This window comes from Oncorhynchus nerka, linkage group LG7 (assembly GCF_034236695.1).
Source record: "Oncorhynchus nerka isolate Pitt River linkage group LG7, Oner_Uvic_2.0, whole genome shotgun sequence".
Classification (NCBI taxonomy): domain Eukaryota; kingdom Metazoa; phylum Chordata; class Actinopteri; order Salmoniformes; family Salmonidae; genus Oncorhynchus; species Oncorhynchus nerka.
The window spans coordinates 27,154,886-27,174,348 of NC_088402.1; the positions used below are offsets into that span (position 1 = coordinate 27,154,886).

At 43.1% G+C, this 19,463-nt stretch overlaps 1 protein-coding gene across 1 annotated transcript; it reads right to left on the bottom strand.

Moving 5' to 3' along the window:
* Nucleotides 1-251: 251 nt before the first annotated feature.
* LOC115131398 (ubiquitin-conjugating enzyme E2Q-like protein 1) lies at nt 252-16,284 on the bottom strand. Its single transcript, XM_029663102.2, has 3 exons — nt 15,932-16,284; nt 14,696-15,617; nt 252-3,712 (listed from the first exon to the last, which is right to left on the bottom strand). The coding sequence occupies exons 2-3, from the start codon at nt 15,428-15,430 to the stop codon at nt 3,581-3,583; spliced, it is 867 nt and encodes a 288-aa protein (XP_029518962.1). The 5' UTR covers nt 15,431-15,617; nt 15,932-16,284; the 3' UTR covers nt 252-3,580.
* Nucleotides 16,285-19,463: the final 3,179 nt, after the last annotated feature.

Sequence of the window (19,463 nt, forward strand, 5' to 3'; positions counted from 1 at the left end):
AAACAGTTTGCTCTGCCTCAGTTAACCACTATTAATTCAATGTACTCAAACTACTCCAGAATACCTCTAACTCTGTGGTTAGGGGAAGAAAAAACTAAGATCTTGGACATTGAACAGATAGATGTCTCACAACTCTAGTTTGGTCATGATGACATGAAAAACAGCAAAGATCTTGGATAGAGAAGAGATAAATAGATAAATGTTTGTGTATCATGTGAGGGAATGCAAACAAAACCAGGTCCATTCGTCAGTTTCAATAAGCCGTAACTTTTATTGCACATTCCTGTTTGGTCTTGCAACGACCTTTCACCTTTTGAACCATTGACCTCGGTCTGGACTAGACACTTCAGTCGGGAGTAGGGTGAAGTTGCTCATAGAAACTGATCTAGGAACATATTTGCACATTCCACTCTAATGGTTAGGGTTTAGGCAGGGTAAGCTGATCCTAGATCTGTGCCTAAGGCCAACTTCTACCCAAGCAGTAACGCAGTCCGGAACCAGAGAAAGAAGGATGGACATTGGTGATATCACAGAGGAGAGTAGGAAATAAATGTGAGAGCCAAGACTTGACTGATCCTTCAGTTCCATTGAGCTCCATAGAATTCTGCTCCTTGTGACAGATTACTTCCTGGAGAATGTTGGGGCTTTATGACATCATTATCTAGTCCTTCTTAATCTGGTTCCTTGAAAGTCTCCCACAAAATATACACCTGAACACCCTTCTGACACAGATACACATCATCATTCTTAGTTCGGATTTATTTTTCTCTTTTTCTGTGACAATACCTGCGACATGCTTCAAAATCTTCATTTTGGCAAACCACAAATAAATTAAAACACAAACATTCAGAGAACACAACGTGACAGTATTTTTTAGGGTAGTCGGAAAGAAAAATATACATACAGAAAACAGAAATCAAGAGAACAAGAGAAGAGAAGCATTTTACTGTTCGTTTTTTACCCCGACTTCGTTTTTTTCGTTGCTTTTCTTGAAAAAAAGATAGCTAGCTACCAATCACTTACCACATGCAGATATAATACAGAATCGATTCACTCAGTTAGTGTCTGCAAACTACCGATCTAAACTATATCACAAAATGATACTTTTTAAACCAGCAAACACCCAATTTGGAGATATTTCATCTTCTATTAATTGTTCACTTTACAGTAGATTTCTCCTCTCATCGCCCAGTGAAACACCCACAGCCAACCCTGACTTCACTGCCCACAAAAGAAGAGAGAAGACCATCATCAGCATTGACTTATGCCTCATCCCAAATGGCACCCTATTCCCTACATAGGGCTCTAGTCAAAAGTAGTGCACTAGATGGGTATTACAGTAGGGTACCATTTTGAAACCTACCCTTTCCCATGATTAGATACCAGATGGTGATTTCTGTTTCTTTCCCCAAGGGAGCATCACAGACACAGCAACCCCTCTCACACACATGTCATCCCCCCTGATGAGGAACATACTGTATAAGAACATGCTGTATGAACATTGCCTTACACACAATGTAAAGCAAAAAATTAGATGTGTGGAGCTCCGGGAAGTGAGAGTGATAGAATGTCAGAGCAGAGCAGAGTTGTGTGCGTGTGTGTGTGTGAGTGAGTGAGCAGAGCAGAGCAGGACATATGATGGCATCACTCTCACTAGTTATTCATCTGACAAATCTGTCTCTCTGTTCAAATTTCACCGCAATTAGCAGCTATCTCTCTGTAGTGCTCATTCACAGCCACACATATAATGCACGGCATAGGAGGGACTTGGAGGCTAGAGAGAGAGTGTGTGTGTGTGTGTGTAATTGTTATGAAACACACACACACACACACACACAGACACAGCTTCTCTTCAGCCATTTTGGATTCCAGCTGACATTTTGAGAAGCCGGCGGGAAACATCAAAGCTTGCCACGCACCCTTCTCTCTTCCTCTTCCTCCCGTGTTCCCTCTCTTCCTCCCTCTAATCCAGACATCAATCAGGAGCTCACTGAGACACGCTCATCTCTCAGAGGACACTCGTTTATTATTCCACCACCCCATCCTCACCAGGGCTCTGCTTTGTCCATCCTCATTTAGGGGTATCGTGTGTGTGTGTGTGCGCGTGCACATATGAATATCAGCGCTAAATGTTGAGGAGTGTGTGTGTGATGTGCCAATGCAAAATAGCCACTCTGAAGTGTGTGGTGTACAATCCCATGGGGAACTAGTAGAGATGATCATTTCCTCTGGTCAGGACATCATCATCATTACCCCTGTAACAACATCTCCATACAGTAATAATTGACCTAAACCATTACTGGCATACTGACGGTAAAGAGATCAGCATCGTACAGTTACCATCACATAGGAACACAATGAAAAGCCATGTTGAGACACACACATGCATGAAAGCACACACACCCTTCATGTGCCTGGTTATTAGCTCGACCATCTGGTATCTAAATCATGGGAATTATAGCTGCTGGTCTTCTCCTACACATGATAATATGACGAGAGAGAGAGAGAGAGAGAGAGAGAGAGGTGAGAGAGATTAAGAGAGAGCTAGAAAGAGTAGAGAGAGAGAGAGAGGGGAGAGGGGAGAGAGAGAGAGAGCGCTGTAGTTGACTGCCATTCTCTTCATCGTACAGAGTCTCTGGGTATAAAACAAGTGATGTTTTTTCTCCATTAGAAATCAATAACCATGTATGCAAACACAGTGAGGTCTAAATTTAGCCACAAAGAGGGCGAGAATGAGAGAGAGGAGAACGGACGATAGAGAGATAGAGAGCACAGCTCTACATACATTACAATCTTCATGTTGCATTGAACTGTGAAAAACAGCACAGTCAAAAGGAAAAGAAAGGAACAGAGAGAAAAATAAGAGAAAAGGAAGGGGTGAATGCGTGAGCTGCCGTCCTGCACAGCCAGTCTATTAAACATCAACAGGCTGGTTTGTAGGTAAATGATCAAGCAGGCAGAGGGGATGGAAAGTTTGACTACAGTTCAGTGCAGTGTGGTGTCAGCTTGGAGAGAAGGATGAGAGGAGAAGAGGAGAGGAGGGAAGGAAGGCAGGGAAGGTGGGGTACAGGTTGGAGAGGAGAATACGTCGCCCTCTTCGCAGTAGTCTTTCACAGTCTTTACCCGTAGATCCACACACAGTCTGTCTGAATGTCCCTCAGTGTGTGTGGGTGTGTGTGTGTCGGAAACCCAATCCATGGCCCGCTGTGACACACACTCCACTGACACACCCTCTACTGACAGACACACCTCACTCTGAACCCTCTACTCAGCCGAAGGGAGAGAAAGAGAAAGTGAAGGAGGGAGGGAACGAGGGACAGAGGAGTGCAGCGCTGGAGGGATGTGGAGAAATGACGACTTGATGATGGCAATGATCGGCAAAGTGAAGAAGTAGACCTCGATGTCGAGCGTTCGTTTGTTCATTTTTCTGAAGAGTTTCAGTGAGGTGATTGAAACAACAAAAAATAAAAACAAAACAACTGGAGCGGTGGAGCTGTAGTGTCAAGAAGGAGGAGGAGTTGAATTAGCGTGGTGTGTCGTGGTTAGCATGGCTAGCTAGCGTCATGGCCAACCTCTTTCCTCAGCCGTCAGACACAGGGGGGGAGACCCAGCCGTACTTCTCGTGGGTCTTCACCAGACTCTTAAAGGTGGCCTCTGCCTCTTTGCGGCTAAAAGCCTTCTTGGACTTCCCTGCTTTCCTGCAGATACGCCCCTACGGAGAGAGAAAGGGAGAGACATGATTAGTACAGTATTTACATAATTCATTGCCTCAACCAATCCCTGATACTATAGAGAAAGAGAGATAGATAATGAGTACATTACATCTGCATTCAACACCTCAAGTATTTTCACCCAACCACCATCTTCCATCTTGGTAATAAAAGAGCAACAACTGTATTTTCCTCGCACACAAAGGCTAATAATATATGTGGGAGAGAAGAAAAAGAAAAGAGAGAGTGTAGGCGGTGCATGTGACACTAAAGCTCATCGATCTCTTAGCAACAGTGGCTCAGTCTTCTCTAAAGAGCATTGTGTGGGTGGGAGAACAAAATAACACAACATAAAGTCCCTGACTTTATCTTAAAAATGTGAATATTTAGCCTCAGTGGCACAATAAGGGGCATACTAAAGCTAATATAAGATGCACGGCTGATTCTGCCTTTGGTGGCATCGTGTATTGTTTTAAATGACATCATCTAATTTATGATTCACCTCTGGAGTATAACGTGTCGGAGAGTCAACTCACACACCCACGTACACACAGGCATGGAGAAAAAGAGAGAGAGAGAGAAGTGCTGAGAAAACACAGGCCAGAATGGCTCCTTGCCACCACAATGTTAAATCAGTTTCCATTGGTCACACTTAAACCACATGAAAAAGTAATGTATTAAACGAGCGGCTCCTGTGTCTAGACGTCATTTTGGGTCATAGGGATCAAGAAATCTCCTTATGGCTCTGGTGAAAAGTAGTGCATGATGCTGACTCTGTCTGCATCTGAAATGGCACCCTATTCCTTATATTGTTCAATACCTTAGGATGTCATTTCTGGTCAGAAGTGTTGCACTTCATGTAGAACTTGAGATTGTTTCAGATACAGCCATTTTTGTGTCAAATGAAGGGCTTGTGTATCTGGTCGGCCATTTTGTGTCTTGAGGATGCTGGGGGTGAGTAGGATGAGATCATAATGCTGAGTGGTCAGGTGATTAGCAACACAGTTTCCATGTCTGACTGAGCTGGTTAATGAGACTAAGTGACTCAGACAGATTAGAACAGGAACATAATAAGAACATGAGGATCATCAGCTCAGGACTAAGGCTGTGTCTCAAAAGTTAGAGTGGTAGGCCCACTATAGGGAGTATCTCAATTGCATGCTCCTCGCGTCCTCTCTCTCCTCTCTCTTCGCCTCTTTCTCAAAACCCATTGAAGGAGAAGGTCAGAGGGGCGGGACCTCTGACTTTCTCATCCAATGTTTTTTTTGAGAGGAGAGAGGACGCAATGAGTATGCAATTGAGAGTCTCCCATAGACTATTGATATGCTCACTCAAGACACTGTGTCAGCAGTAATGGCCACCTTTTCTCTCAAAACGACTAGAATGACTGGAAAAGTGAAAGAAATGTTTGGTATTTTACCAGGCAGAGGAATCCAGAAAAGACTTCAGTCGTCGAGACAGACACAACCTTCTTATGAATAAATCATCGAGTTCCTGAAACCTAGGACCCCTTCCTGAGAGGTGAAAGGTCAACTGCTTGCCTACCTAATCGTTAGCTTGGTGTAATCCTGTCCATGTCTGAATAATATTATATTATGTGCCAGTTGCCGCTGTTACAACCACGGATTTCTATATACATAGATGACTGACAGGGAGACTGACCAGTGGATTAACACACACCCATTATTAGACCAATGACAATACACACACATACACACACGTACGCACAGCAGAAACTCTAAAATCTCATCAATTATGACCAATTAACCAATTAAATTTGAACCAATTTCCTGAATTGTCTTGCACTGATTGAATTAAACTGGATATCACAGCCATTTAAGAGCTAGGCCTTATTTCCCCTAATCCACCTTGCCTGGAAGAGAGCAATGTAGACACTGACTACCATGTGGTTTACATTGCATCAATCAACAATATCACTCCATCGGTCAGCACACTCCATTAACGTGCAACGATTATTTCCGTCCCTCTAGCCACCACAGCGGTTATTTCCTTCCCCTTAGCTGTGTGACGATTATTTCCGTCCCTCTAGCCACCACAGCGGTTATTTCCTTCCCCTTAGCTGTGTGACGATTATTTCCGTCCCTCTAGCCACCACAGCGGTTATTTCCTTCCCCTTAGCTGTGTGACGATTATTTCCGTCCCTCTAGCCACCACAGCGGTTATTTCCTTCCCCTTAGCTGTGTGATGATTATTTCCGTCCCCTGTCTGACAGGGTATTAACTTCCCCCTTGCCAGGGTGCCTATGTTTGCCAGGGGACAGGCTGCAGTGGTGGTGTGTGTGGACAGACTAGGGACAGAAATAACTCATTCCTGCCTTAGGGCCTGTCCAGGCAGACGCTTAACGAGACAGAAATAACATTGAGAGAGATAGAGAGAGAGAGGGGAGCAGGAAAGAGATGGAGAGAGAGAGAGAGAGAGGAGAGAGAAAACACAGAGAGAATGAGAGTGTGTGTGTGAGAGAGAGAGAGAGAGAGAGAGAGAGAGAGTCGAAAGAGAGCACTCATGAGCTCAGTGAGGTAAATGGGCAGCCTTTCTAAAAGCTCTGATTTGAGAATTAAAAAGAGGAAATTGAGCTTTAATTAACTCTCTAATGTTAGGAGGGAGGGAGTCAGAGAGAGGACAGGTGTGTGTGTGTGTTTGTGTGTTTGTGTGTGTGCATACGTGCGGATGTCTTGGTGAGGTTGTATTTGCATCCAGAGTGTGTTGAGGCTGTACACTGCAGTAGTCTGTCATTGTTTATCTAGTTCACTTAAGCCTTCCCTCCCTCGCTTGCTCACGTCCAGTGGGACACACACTTGTCCGTTGTGTGAAGTGAAGTGGTTGATGGGTAATCTTGTGAATGGAGATCAGTCAATGGGCCAGGCGACGCTCCGCTCAGTGCCCCAGTGCATCTTGGGAAGTGGATTTGAACCTGGGATGCTTGCATAACACCTGGCTACATGTGCCAGAGAACAGGATCAAGATGAATAAACATGCTATGGGACTGGAGAGGTGGACATATTATCAACACAACAACATATCACTGAAGACTTGTTGTTGACTGTGGAGATTAATGTGCAATATGCAAACAGATATACTGGAATTGCAATATGACGTGATGTGATGTCAACACATCATGTCTGATTGTGTGTAGCTTGTGCAACATGCAAATATACAGTACCAGTGAAAAGTTTGCACACCTACTCATTCAAGGGTCTTTCTTTATTTTTACTATTTTCTAAATTGTATAATAATAGTGAAAACATCACCACTATGAAATAACACATATGGAATCATGTAGTAACCAAGAAAGTGTTAAATAAATCTAAATGTATTTTTTATTTGCGATTTCTCAAAGTAGCTTCATGAGGTAGTCACTAGGAATGCATTTCAATTATCAATTGTTAAAAGTTAATTTGTAGAATTTATTTTCTTCTTAACGCGTTTGAGCCAATCAGTTGTGTTTTGACAAAGTAGGGGTGGAATACAGAAGGGTAGCCCTATTTGGTAAAAGACTAAGTCCATATTATGGCAAGAACAGCTCAAATAAGCAAAGAGAAACGACAGTCCATCGTTACTTTAAGACAAGAAGGTCAGTCAATGTGGAACATTTCAAGAACTTTGAAAGTTTCTTCAAGTGCAGTCGCAAAAACCATCAAGTGCAATGATGAAAATGGCTCTCATGAGGACCGACACATGAAAAAACCATCAAGCGCAATGATGAAAATGGCTCTCATGAGGACCGACACATGAAAGGAAGACCCAGAGTTTATTAGAGTTACCTTCCTCAGAAATTGAGGCTCAAATAAATGCTTCACAGAGTTCAAGTAACAAAAACATCTCAACATCAACTGTTCAGAGAATAATGTGTGAATCAGACCTACATGGTCGAATTGCTGCAAAGAAACCACTACTAAAGGACACCAATAAGAAGAGACATTAGACTGGTGGAAATCTGTCCTTTGATCTGATGAGTCCAAATGTGAGATTTTTTGTTCCAACCGCCGTGTCTTTGTGAGACGCAGAGTAGGTGGATGGATGATCTCCGCATGTGTGGTTTCCACCGTGAAATATGGAGGAGGAGGTGTGATGATGTGGGGGTGCTTTGCTGGTGACACTGTCAGTGATTTATTTAGAATTCAAGGCACACTTAACCAGCATGGCTACCACAGCATTCTGCATCGATACGCCATCGCATCTGGTTTGCGCTTAGTGAACTATCATTTGTTTTCAACCCAACACACCTTCAGGAGAGTGATGGAGTGCTGCATCAAATGACCTGGCCTCCACAATCACCCGACCTCAACCCAATTGAGATGCTTTAGGATGAGTTGGAACGCAGAGTGAAGGAAAAGCAGCCAACAAGTGCTCAGCATATGTGGGAACTCCTTCAAGACTGTTGGAAAACCATTCCAGGTGAAGCTGGTTGAGAGAATGCCAAGAGTGTCCAAAGCTGTCATGAAGGCAAAGGGTTGCTATTTCGAAAAATCTAAAATATTACATCTATTTTGATGTATTTAACACTTTTATGGTTACTACATGATTCCATATTTGTTATTTCATAATGTTGATGTATTCACTTTACAAACCCTTTATAAATACAGTACCAGTCAAAAGTTTGGACAGACCTACTCATTCAAGGATTTTTCTTTATTTTTACTAGAAAATAGTAAAAATAAAGAAAAATCCTTGAATGAGTAGGTCTGTCCAAACTTTTGACTGGTACTGCATTTAAAAAGGGTTTGTAATAGTTTTATAAGTAGTTTACACCTATTATAGTTCATTTTCTGTAGTTGTGCAACATACAAATAAATGTATAGAGGGTATGGGTTTATAAACTGTTTATAGACTTTTACTAATCTCTTCCTGACGAAAGATGAAGTGTAGAAAGGTAAAACATTTCAGAGTAAATTTGGTCTTAATTCAATAATGGTCCTCTCTGGATGTGGTTAGGTTCATGGTCATGACCACTGACCCAAATAGCTGTGATAACATGTATGATAACACTGATAATCAGACAAGGCCAAACCGCTCCTAAAGACCATGCAGTACTTGAATTGGAGTGGTGCGCCTCACATTTTCTACTGCTTGAGTACCGCTTATAGAATAATCACTTGGATATTAACTCTGGTACTGTAAAATTAAAGAACCAGCACTTTTTTCATTCAACTTCAATCTAGTCTAGTACACAGCAATGGGGAAACCATAGGAATCTATTGTCTTTCTATTCAGTAATTATATCATCCTCCCATGCAGGAGATAGTTATTATTGGATGTGATTATTTCTCTCTCAAGCAGAACCACCACAGGGAACCACCGAGTAGCATTACTAGTAGCATTCAAGTAGGAATTACTGTGTTAGTTTCACGTTTGGTATGTGGCAAACCAATCACATGGGAAATCAGGATACACATACAAACGCACAAGCAAAGACGCATGTGCACGCTCACACTTGCATAATTAATCAATATTGTTTTCATTAGCAAACTGGAGGAGGAAGGCACTGGGATGTAATTAGTGTACACTGACTGCAGAGCTGCTCTCGCTCTCTCTCTTTCTCTCTCTCACACGTTCTGTCTCCCTTTTAATATCACCCCATCAGAGTGTAATCACAGATAAGATGGAAAAAACGAACTGCTAATCAGTGTGTGTGTGTGTAGGCTACTGTGTTTGTGCATGTGATTGATTGAGCAGCATTTAACTGCATTCTGAAGGCAAAAATGTCCCCCTTGAAGCAGAATAATGATCACCAATTCCCCAGGAGAGCATTTCCAGTAGCAGCCATGATAGTTGAGTCTCCTTCACAGGCCTAAGGCCTCAGGCGGTGGGCCTGCTGCTCACAATGCATCATTAGGGACAAATATATTAAGTAAAATTAAATATTTGAGATGATGTGACCAACACCAATCTAGATTATTGATGTCTTTGCTATGGATCTCTGGGTGTTCTTCTTTACATTGCCCATGCATTTACGGTTGTGACCACATCATATGTGTCAATGTAACTATATCATTTGAAATGATACTACACTGAGTGTACAAAACAATAAGAACACTGGCTCCTTCCATGACATAGACTGACCAGGTGAATCCAGGTGAAAGCTATGATCCCTTCTTGATGTCACTTGTAAATCCACTTCAATCATTGTAGATTAAGGGGGTTAAAGATGTGTTTGTTTGTTGATGAGACATGGATTGTGTATGTGTGCCATTCTGAGGGTGGTAGTAGGTGTCAGGTGCAATGTTTTAAGTTTGTCAAGAACTGCTGGGTTTTTCACGCTCGTTTCCCGTGTGTATTAAGAATGGCCCACCACCCAAAGGACATCCAGCCAACTTGACACAACTGTGGGAAGCATTGGAGTCAACATGGGCCAGCATCCCTGTGGAACGCTTTCGACCCCTTGTAGAATACATGCCCTGACGAATTGAGGCTGTTCTGAGGGCAAAGGGGGTACAACTCAATATTAGGAAGGTGTTCTTAAGGTTTTGTACACACAGAGTAAGGGATAAACGCCGATGTTCTGTAAATTACCTTGTAAATAATAGACGTCGCAGAGTTCATTTTCCAAGGTAATGTACAGAACGGAGGCGTTTATCCCGCTTATACCACAGTTGCCAAAGAAAACAATACTAAAGCACACATATACCTGTAAAAATAACATGTTTTCGGGTATATTTTCATTTTGATAATGAATTCATACTTTCTCCTCTTTCCACTTTGTTCTATCACCAGTTGTTAATTATTTTTGTTATTTCTATATGTACATCGTTCATTTTTTATGTTCCGTTGCCAGCCAACGGTTGCTTGCTAACTAGCCAACTCCGCTAACACAGTTACGTCAACCTGAGCCAGAATAACAGCAAAGTAGCAGCTTTCACGTTTGTTTAGCAACATCTGTTTTGTAGCAACATCTATTTGGATACATCTGACCATAACAATGCCTGGTTTTGAACATTTGCTACCTCGTCAGGACACTGTTCATTAGAGGAGTCGAGGAGATCGCATTGCAAATGAAACACTTAGCAGAAGCTAGCTAAAGTAGAAGCTAGCTAAAGTGAAATAGTTTGTTGCTAGCAAATCTGCCAATATAACAACCAAATTCAACAGTATCAGTGTCTGAAAACAGCTGATTAAACTAGAAACATGTAGGACGTTTTGACAGCACAGCACCACATGCGACATGACTGCAACATTGTTGAAGGACCAGAGAAATGAATGTTCATCACGTTACGTCGTCGGAAGATGCTGCCAGTGTTGCCAACAATTTTCCAAGGAAAGTAGTTGTTGGTTGCTGAATTTGTCGCTAGTTGACGCCAATTTATGCTGTCTCTCATGTTTTCTATTTATGTCACGACTTCCACCGAAGTCGGCTCCTCTCCTTGTTCGGGCGGCGTTCGGCGGTCGACGTCACCGGCCTTCTAGCCATTTGTTTTGTCTTGTTCCCCGCACACCTGGTTTACATTCCCTAATCACATTGTGTATATATATTCCTCTGTTCCCCCCCATGTCATTGTGTGGTATTGTTTTTCTAAGTCCTGTCATCTCCTCCCTTTGCCCGGTCTCCCTACGGCCCTACAGACTGCGGAGGCCTTGTTGACACAAGTCTTAACGGCACTACGGGGTGCCTGAGGATATAGTGTCTGATTGGGGTCCTCAGTTCACATTGAGGGTCTGGAAGGCGTTCATGGAACGTCTGGGGGTCTCGGTCAGCCTTAGCTCAGGTTTTCACCCCGAGAGTAACGGGCAGGTGGAGAGAGTAAACCAGGATGTGGGTAGGTTTCTGAGATCCTATTGCCAGGACCGGCTGGGGGAGAGGACAGAGTTTGTGCCCTGGGCAGAGATGGCCCAGAACTCACTCCGCCACTCCTCCACTAACCTCACCCCCTTCCAGTGTGTATTGGGGTATCAGCTGGTTCTGGCTCCTTGGCATCAGAGTCAGACCGAGGCTCATGCGGTGGACGACTGGTTCCGGCGTGCGGAGGAGACATGGGACGCTGCTCATGTCCACCTTCAGCGCGCCGTGCTGCGCCAGAAAGTGGGCACAGACCGTCACCGCAGTGAGGCCCCGGTGTTCGTACCGGGGGCCCGGGTCTGGCTCTCGACCCGAAACCTGCCCCTCTGCCTGCCCTCCCGGGAAGCTGGGCCCGCGGTTTGTGGGGCCATTCTAAGTCCTGAGGAGACTGAACAAGGTTAGTTACAGGTTACAGCCTCCCCCAGATTACCGTATTAACCCCTCGTTCCATGTGTCTCTCATCAGGCGAGGTGGCTGGTCCGATCCAGAAGTATGAGATGCGGGAGGTTCCTCCGCCCCCTCTGGACATCATGGGGGCCCTGGCGTACTCTGTGTGTTCCATCCTGGATTCGAGGTGTCTGGAGAGGGGCCTACAGTACGTCGTGGAGTGGGAGGGGTGCGGTCCGGAGGAGAGGTGCTGGGTTCCGGTGGCGGACGTGTTGGACACCGAACTGCTGCGGTAGTTCCACCGTCTCCGGCAAATCGCCCTGCACCTCGCCCTACGGGTCGTCCCCGAGGCCGTGTTTTGTGTTACGTGTTTTATGTGACGCGCCAGGCTGGTTTTCCATGTTCCGGGTTTATTTTCACTGAGTATGTTTATTTGGTAAACTATAGCTTTTGTGACTGTTTTCGCGCTTTGCACTTTTGCCATTTTTGCTGGAGATTTTGACGCAGTTGCGTCCGTCTGCTGTTTGCTCCTGCAATAATAAAGTGTGAGCCTGTTCACAACTCTCTGCTCTCCTGCACCTGACTTCGCTAACAGTACACACACCCGTGACAATTTATTTTATTAGGTAAGGTAACTAGGTAAGTAAGTTAAGAACAAATTATTTTTTACAATGACGGCCTACCGCGGCCAGACACTAACCTGGACGACAGGGGACTCCCAATCATGGCCGGTTGTGATACAGCCTGGAATTGCACCAGGGTCTGTAGTGACGCCTCTAGCACTGAGATGCAGTGCCTTAGACGGCTACGCCACTCGGGAGCCCGAGCTCATGCAATGATAAATTATCCAAAGTAAAATATCATATTTGAAGGAGAACAATAAGGAACCAAATGAATACATTCACTTCACTTGCTGCTGAAGACCGAGAGGCTGGAGAGGACTGAGAGGCGGGGGAAGGGGCACAAGTGATGGGTGCACACACACGCAGCAGCCGGCTAAGGCGGAGCCGCAAGCGGCACAGCTGAGCTCGGCCGAGCAGGCACACACACCAACAAGAAAGTCACTAAATCAAACAAAAGTTGCTGTTTTTTCCCTCATTTTCCTCCAATTTCAGTTTGTGTGGTTGTTGGTTTAGCTTTTTGTTACTTTCTAGCAAGTGCGGTCTCAATGCAGTAATTTATATTGACATCATGATTAGGTGCCTCTTTACATCCCGATATCGGATGCATGACTTGACCTTCGCCTCTCCCGAGCCCGTTGGGGAGTTGCAGTGATAAGACAATATTATAATTACCAATTGGATATCGTGAAATTGGGGCAAAAAAGGGGTCAAAATTACTACAAAAATAAAAAGCAACAACACTTTTGTCACATGATCCATTCGAAGGTTCGGGATTCCGACCCGGTTGTCATGTCAACACAGCTGTCAGTGCTGAGCAGCACAACCCATGATCATGATTGACAGATCAAGACACTTTTATACAGGAGATGTATAAAAAGTATTGTACATGGTTTAGCAGTCAATAAATGTAATTGCTAAGTGAATCAATTTCAACTGACCAGTTTCCACTGAAATTGTCCACCATTAACTATGATAGCTAGTTTATTTCATTGCTTGCCTGGTTAGCTCATTGCAAGCTAGCGAGCTGTGATGTGTTTGCAATGTCATTTTGGCTACCTAGCTAAATTATACAGGCTGCAGTTATTTTATATGCTTGCTGTTACAATAACCAAACGGTTGGATAAACAAATACTTTGTGAAACCACAATGTAATGCAGCAGATGACATGGTGTGAGTTTAGAATTCTCAAACAAGCAGCTTCAATTTGATTGGCTGCTGCATGCACTTTTAATCGGGTTTGAGTTGCTTCATGTAACAGCAAAGTTGCTTGATGATGTCACTTGCAACCTTCAACTGCAACTAAAAAGTAAAGGTAAAAAATAAACCCCTATTATGTCACTGGAGGGGGGGGTCCTTGATATTTTTACATAAGTTCCTCTTGTCATGCACAAATGCACCTGTTAAGAAACTACCCGTGAGAACTGTTAGAGCTCCCTGGATCGATGATGAATTAAATAATTGGTTCAAAGAAATGATGCAAAAAGGTGGCTAACAAGTCAGGCTGCTCAGCTGATTGGTTAACCTACTGTCAATTGAGAAGTGTTGTGACTAAAATGAACCACAAAAAAATAATAAATAATATTACCAAACAAGATATATTACGAAATTAAACTCCCATGCACACCTATTCCATATCTCGCCATTTATCAAATGATATGGAGTGACCTTGTCATTCTATGTTAGACATTTATTTTCCCCACTAACGGTGAGGATTTCTGGAGGTGATAAAGGATGATGCATTCCGATGAGGAGGTAGGAGGATGAATATGAATCTCACACAGAGTAGAGAACATTCAGAGCACAGCTGCGAAATGGCGGCTGTAATGTCACAGCTAAAGATTAATCACGTCTAAAATGTGTAGATAGATTTCTGCTTCTCTCTCCTTCGCTCTCTCTCTCTCTGAGACGGGGAGAGAAATAGGTCTCCCAATATGAGATCTGTATCACAATAAAACAACATTCCGATTCAACACAGTTTGGCAGATATGAACACGGGTAAGCTACTACATTGACAGATTTTACGCAGTACGGTTACACTAAACATTGCGCATGACGCATGAGTGTCAAGTGTCAACATTCAACACCAAGACTTTACCGTCCACTGCGTCTCGTGTTTCAAAACAACACGCACAAGGGACTGGGGGATAGAAAACCATGCATTAATAAAATAAATAGATCCTCACCTGTCCTTTTACGAGACTTGCGGCAAATTGCCTCATCACGGCTTCCACTGTGTAGGCGCTGGACCATCCGCGGGGGGTTAACAGCTCCATACATATCGCTCCGCCATCCAGCACGTACCCGTTTTCCAACCGGGGGGTGAGCACCCGCATGAAAGGCGGGGAGAAGGGGAAATTGTCGGGGAAAGAGACATTCAGCAGTATGAACTCGGTGTTCGTTTCTTTCATGTCCTGCCACAGCGCCGAGTCTTTGTCTACCTGGTGTAGCTTGACGTTCCAGTCAAATAGGTTGTCGTCGACCAGCTCGACCGTTATAAAGTTGTCTCCCAACCGCCGGATCTCCTGGAGTTCCTTCATGAGTCTTCTCGTCCGGACTTGGGTGCAGTGCTGCCGGTGAGGGGCTAGTGGTGGTATCGAGGCACTGGTCGCTGATTTCCCAACTCCGATCCCACCTCCTCCTCCTCCGCCTCCCATCTGCTGTTTCTCCTTGGTGTCCTTGGCCTGTTGCTTATCCTTTACGGACGGTTTGTCCTTGCTGCTGTGCTGATCCAGCTTCTTCGCTTTTATCTCGGGGGTGCTGAGGAGGTTGTTGGTCTCGTTGGTGGTCTGAGAGTGCTGCTTGGCGTTGTTCTTGGTGTTCCCCTTGGTCCCCTTTAGCGAGCCCTGGTGATGCTTGGGGTCCTCTGTGTCCCGGTCGTGAAGACGAATCAGACCGATTTTACGCAGTAGAGTGGCCATTATGTCTCCGCCGAGCGCAGGGGGATCGAGATTCACGATTCTCCCTTTATAGCCAACCACTGATGTTAGACGGTGAAACCGTAAAAAAAACCTTTGCACCGCAATCCCTCAGCTATACTGCAGCCTCTGGACAGACGCTTGCACGTAGCCTATTCCTTCTTCAGTGCATCATTCTGACGAGGTCCGACTGAAAAAACACACACACCATTAATAAACAGATGAACTGCTGTCTATTCGTTTTGCAGTTTAATGAATCTGCCACTGAAGATAAAATAATCCTATTCAATAGTAGCGTAGTGGACTGACTGTGTTGTAGAAATTGACTGCATTCCTAGTGGCGATCAATGGCTGCTGAATATCGCTGCTATTATCCAATAAACTACATAGGGTACAGAATAGATAGCTGCTTTGAAATATGCATTTACACTGTTATTGCTCTTATAAACGGTTATAATTGACACATAGCACACCACCTCTATTTTAATATACACATCGATTTACCATTTATAATTCCGTTCGGAAAAATTAAACTCTAAATGTCCTCGTGTAACCTATGCGACGAAAATGCGAGTCTTCAGCTGCATTGACAGCAGCTATTACAGTGGAGAGAGAGGGATATTAAACGGTTACCATCCAACAAAGCGAGCTAAAGCCTTTGATTTAACTGCAGCTGCCGCGACACTGTCTCTAATGTTACTGAGGACGAACCAACCCCGCTAATCCTTGGCGAGGACTCACACAATCCTCGTTAGCTCGCTGCGCTCACACACACACAAATAGCAGCGGAAAGGGACGACCGGCCAGACGTGGGTTGGCTTCCGCTGCTCTACCTGGTTTGAATGGTTAATGATGTGGAGAGAGGGGGATAGATGTGGACGAAACAGGAGAAAGTGAAAGTGGGCTGGGCTTCTCAGCCAATGTCATCCTATCATAGCCGATACGTAAGAGCTTTTCCCACTCCCGTAATATAGGCCTATATGCCTCAGGGCTGGGGACAATTCCATTTCAATTCCAGTCAATTCAGAAAGCAGGGTGATGTCAGCATTAGTGGGACATCAGGTGTAGTGGTACATTTTCGTTAGATTGTACTGAACTATGGTAATTTTGCAACCCATGCACAACAAAAGTTATTTGGTTTCTCCTGAATGTGTTCTGTGTATGAACAAATAGCTGTGGGTTAGTGTGACGTCATTGTAGTGTGTGTGGTCAGGTTTCCTAGATGGGGTGACCCATTAAAACTCATGAAACACCGCCATACATACAGTGGCTTGCGAAAGTATTCACCCTGCTTGGCATTTTTCCTATTTTGTTGCCTTACAACCTGGAATTAAAATTGATTTTTGGGGGGGTTGTATCATTTGATTTACACAACATGCCTACCACTTTGAAGATGCTAAATATTTTTTTATTGTGAAACAAACAAGAAATAAGACCAAAAAAACAAAAACTTGAGCGTGCATAACTATTCACTCCCCCAAAGTCAATACTTTGTAGAGCTACCTTTTGCAGCAATTTCAGCTGCAAGTTTCTTGGGGTATGTCTCTGTGAACTTGGCACGTCTAGCCACTGGGATTTTTGCCCATTCTTCAAGGCAAAACTGCTCCAGCTCCTTCAAGTTGGATGGGTCCTGCTGGTGTACAGCAATCTTTAAGTCATACCACATATTCTCAATTGGATTGAGGTCTGGGCTTTGACTAGGCCATTGCAAGACATTTAAATGTTAACCCTTAAACCACTTAAGGGTTGCTTTAGCAGTATGCTTAGGGTCATTGTCCTGCTGGAAGGTGAACCTCCGCCCTAGTCTCAAATCTCTGGAAGATTTTCCCTCAAGAATGCAAAATTGGAAAAACGCCAAGAGGAATGAATACTTTTGCAAGGCACTTTCAATTATAATTCAACAATCTAGCTTTTTGTGTTAAATTAGTAGTTCTTTGTAGTGTTTAAAAATAAATACGGAATAAAAATATAAACGCAAAATGTAAAGTTTTGGTCCCATGTTTCATGAGCTGAAATAAAAGATCCAGTGGTCTTTTATGATCTATACACAGAAAAAATAAAAGGCCACTCTAAAATGTGCAGTTTTGTCACACAACACAATGTCACAGATGTCTCAAGTTTTGAGGGAGCGTGCAATTGGCTTGCTGACTGCAGGAATGTCCACCAGAGTTGTTGCCAGAGAGTTGAATTTAAATTTCTCTACCATAAACCGCCACATCCGAATTCTTCACCTGAGGAATCGTCTGATACCAGCCACCCAGACAGCTGACGACAATGAGGAGTATTTCTGTCAAATAAATCCCTTTTGTGGGAAAAAAAACTTATTCCGATTGTTTGGGCCTGGCTCCCCAGTGGGTAGGCCTTGGTTCCCAAGTGGGTGAACCTATGCCCAGTCATGTGAAATCCATAGATTAGGGCCGAATTTAAAATTAAATTAAAATTTACAAGTAAAATTGTTGAAATTGTTGCATGTTGTGTTTATATTTTTGCTCAGTATATAATAACCATTCATGTAAAAAGTTATTATATTTCATGAAATTAGATTTTTAGTGCTGTTCCACTTCCCCTGAATTGTGCTTGAATAGTGGGACCTTTTCAGCTACAAAACAACCCTTTAATAAATGTAAATGTATTTCCCTTCATTAGATATTATATAAATACACTGAAATATGTTGTTTTAGTTGTTCATAACATCTCTGAATCGATTTTAGATGCTATATAGTAAAGAAACATCATATGATGACGGTAGAAGGAATCAGGGGGATATAATAAGGGTAGGAAAAGAAAGAAAGGAAGCAAGCACCTGACATGTAAGAAATGGAGGATAGAAAAGAGTCTACATTTATGAATGGGGACAGAATTTGGGGGATAGTAGAGGTGTTTCGGGATCAAGTAAAAGCTGTACAGACTCCCTTAGTTAGATTTTCACCAAGATCTTGGAATGTCTTCAAATACATTTTCCAATGGCATGGAGAGGTTTGTTTTAAACGGTTATTGTCACAAAATTGTAAAAACAGAGTGTGTTATCTACAAGCTTCTACAAAGTCTTATTGATGAGTTCATGACAAGTGTGAGGTCAAGTGGAACACTAATGTATTTCCAATGAGAAAAATAGTGTCCCAGTTCATTTACTAAAGTGTCCCACTAACACTGAAAGCCATGCTTTAACAAACGTATGGGTCTGGTGTTCTTTTAGTGGTTGTAGCATCCACTGAATAATACATTTTCAAGTTGTTTGATCATAAACATTTAGATAAGACCTTAATTGAAATTAGCATCACTAGAGTAGGGGTAAACTGATTTTGATCGTCTTCATAGCTATCTACCAAAAAGTGTCCCACTCATGCATACTTCACCCTAAACCAAATTCCAATTCCAAAACTGAAATAACTGGTCCTCTAAATTATTTTGTAGCTTATTCATGTTTATGTTCTATCCTAACAGGACAAGAGAGGTGGGGATATATTTAGTGTAGCCTATAGCCTAATGTTAAGGCTATTATATTACAAAGTGGCTTCAAACAGGCTGTCTTAAGTAGCCTACAAAGTATTTTACTCTATTTTATATTTTGTATATTTTAATGTTTCACTGCACTGCTTTTATTAATTGAAAACATTTACATAACATTGTCCACCAAACTATACATACATGCAGGCAAATTCACTGCATTACACATGCATGGTGAGGATGATACATTTTAAAATCAATGTTATTTGCAACAATGTTTCGACATTTCAGAACACGACGCTTTGCGGTCATCTTGAGCTGCAGACGGCAGTCTGTCGCTACGGCAACTACACATTCGCCAATGATTGGCTCTCACCCTTCCGGAAAGCAGTATGCCATGGGAGTGTTTGTCACTAGTTACCACAGCCACAAAGTAAAAATGGTTGAAAACAAAAATGTGCTTTTTGATATTAATTTAAGGTTAGACGTGAGGTTATCAGTGTGGGTAATGTTGGGGTTAAGGTTTGTTTTAAAATCAGATTTTAAGAAGATACATTTTAGAAATAGGCGGGGTTTAGCCTTAATGATC

Coding starts and splice junctions, on each gene's coding strand:
- LOC115131398 (XM_029663102.2), bottom strand. CDS start 15,430: ATGGCCACTCTACTGCGTAAAATCGGTCTGATTCGTCTTCACGACCGG. Junction 3,713..14,695: donor CAAGTCTCGTAAAAGGACAG/GTGAGGATCTAT, acceptor CTCTCTCCGTAG/GGGCGTATCTGCAGGAAAGC.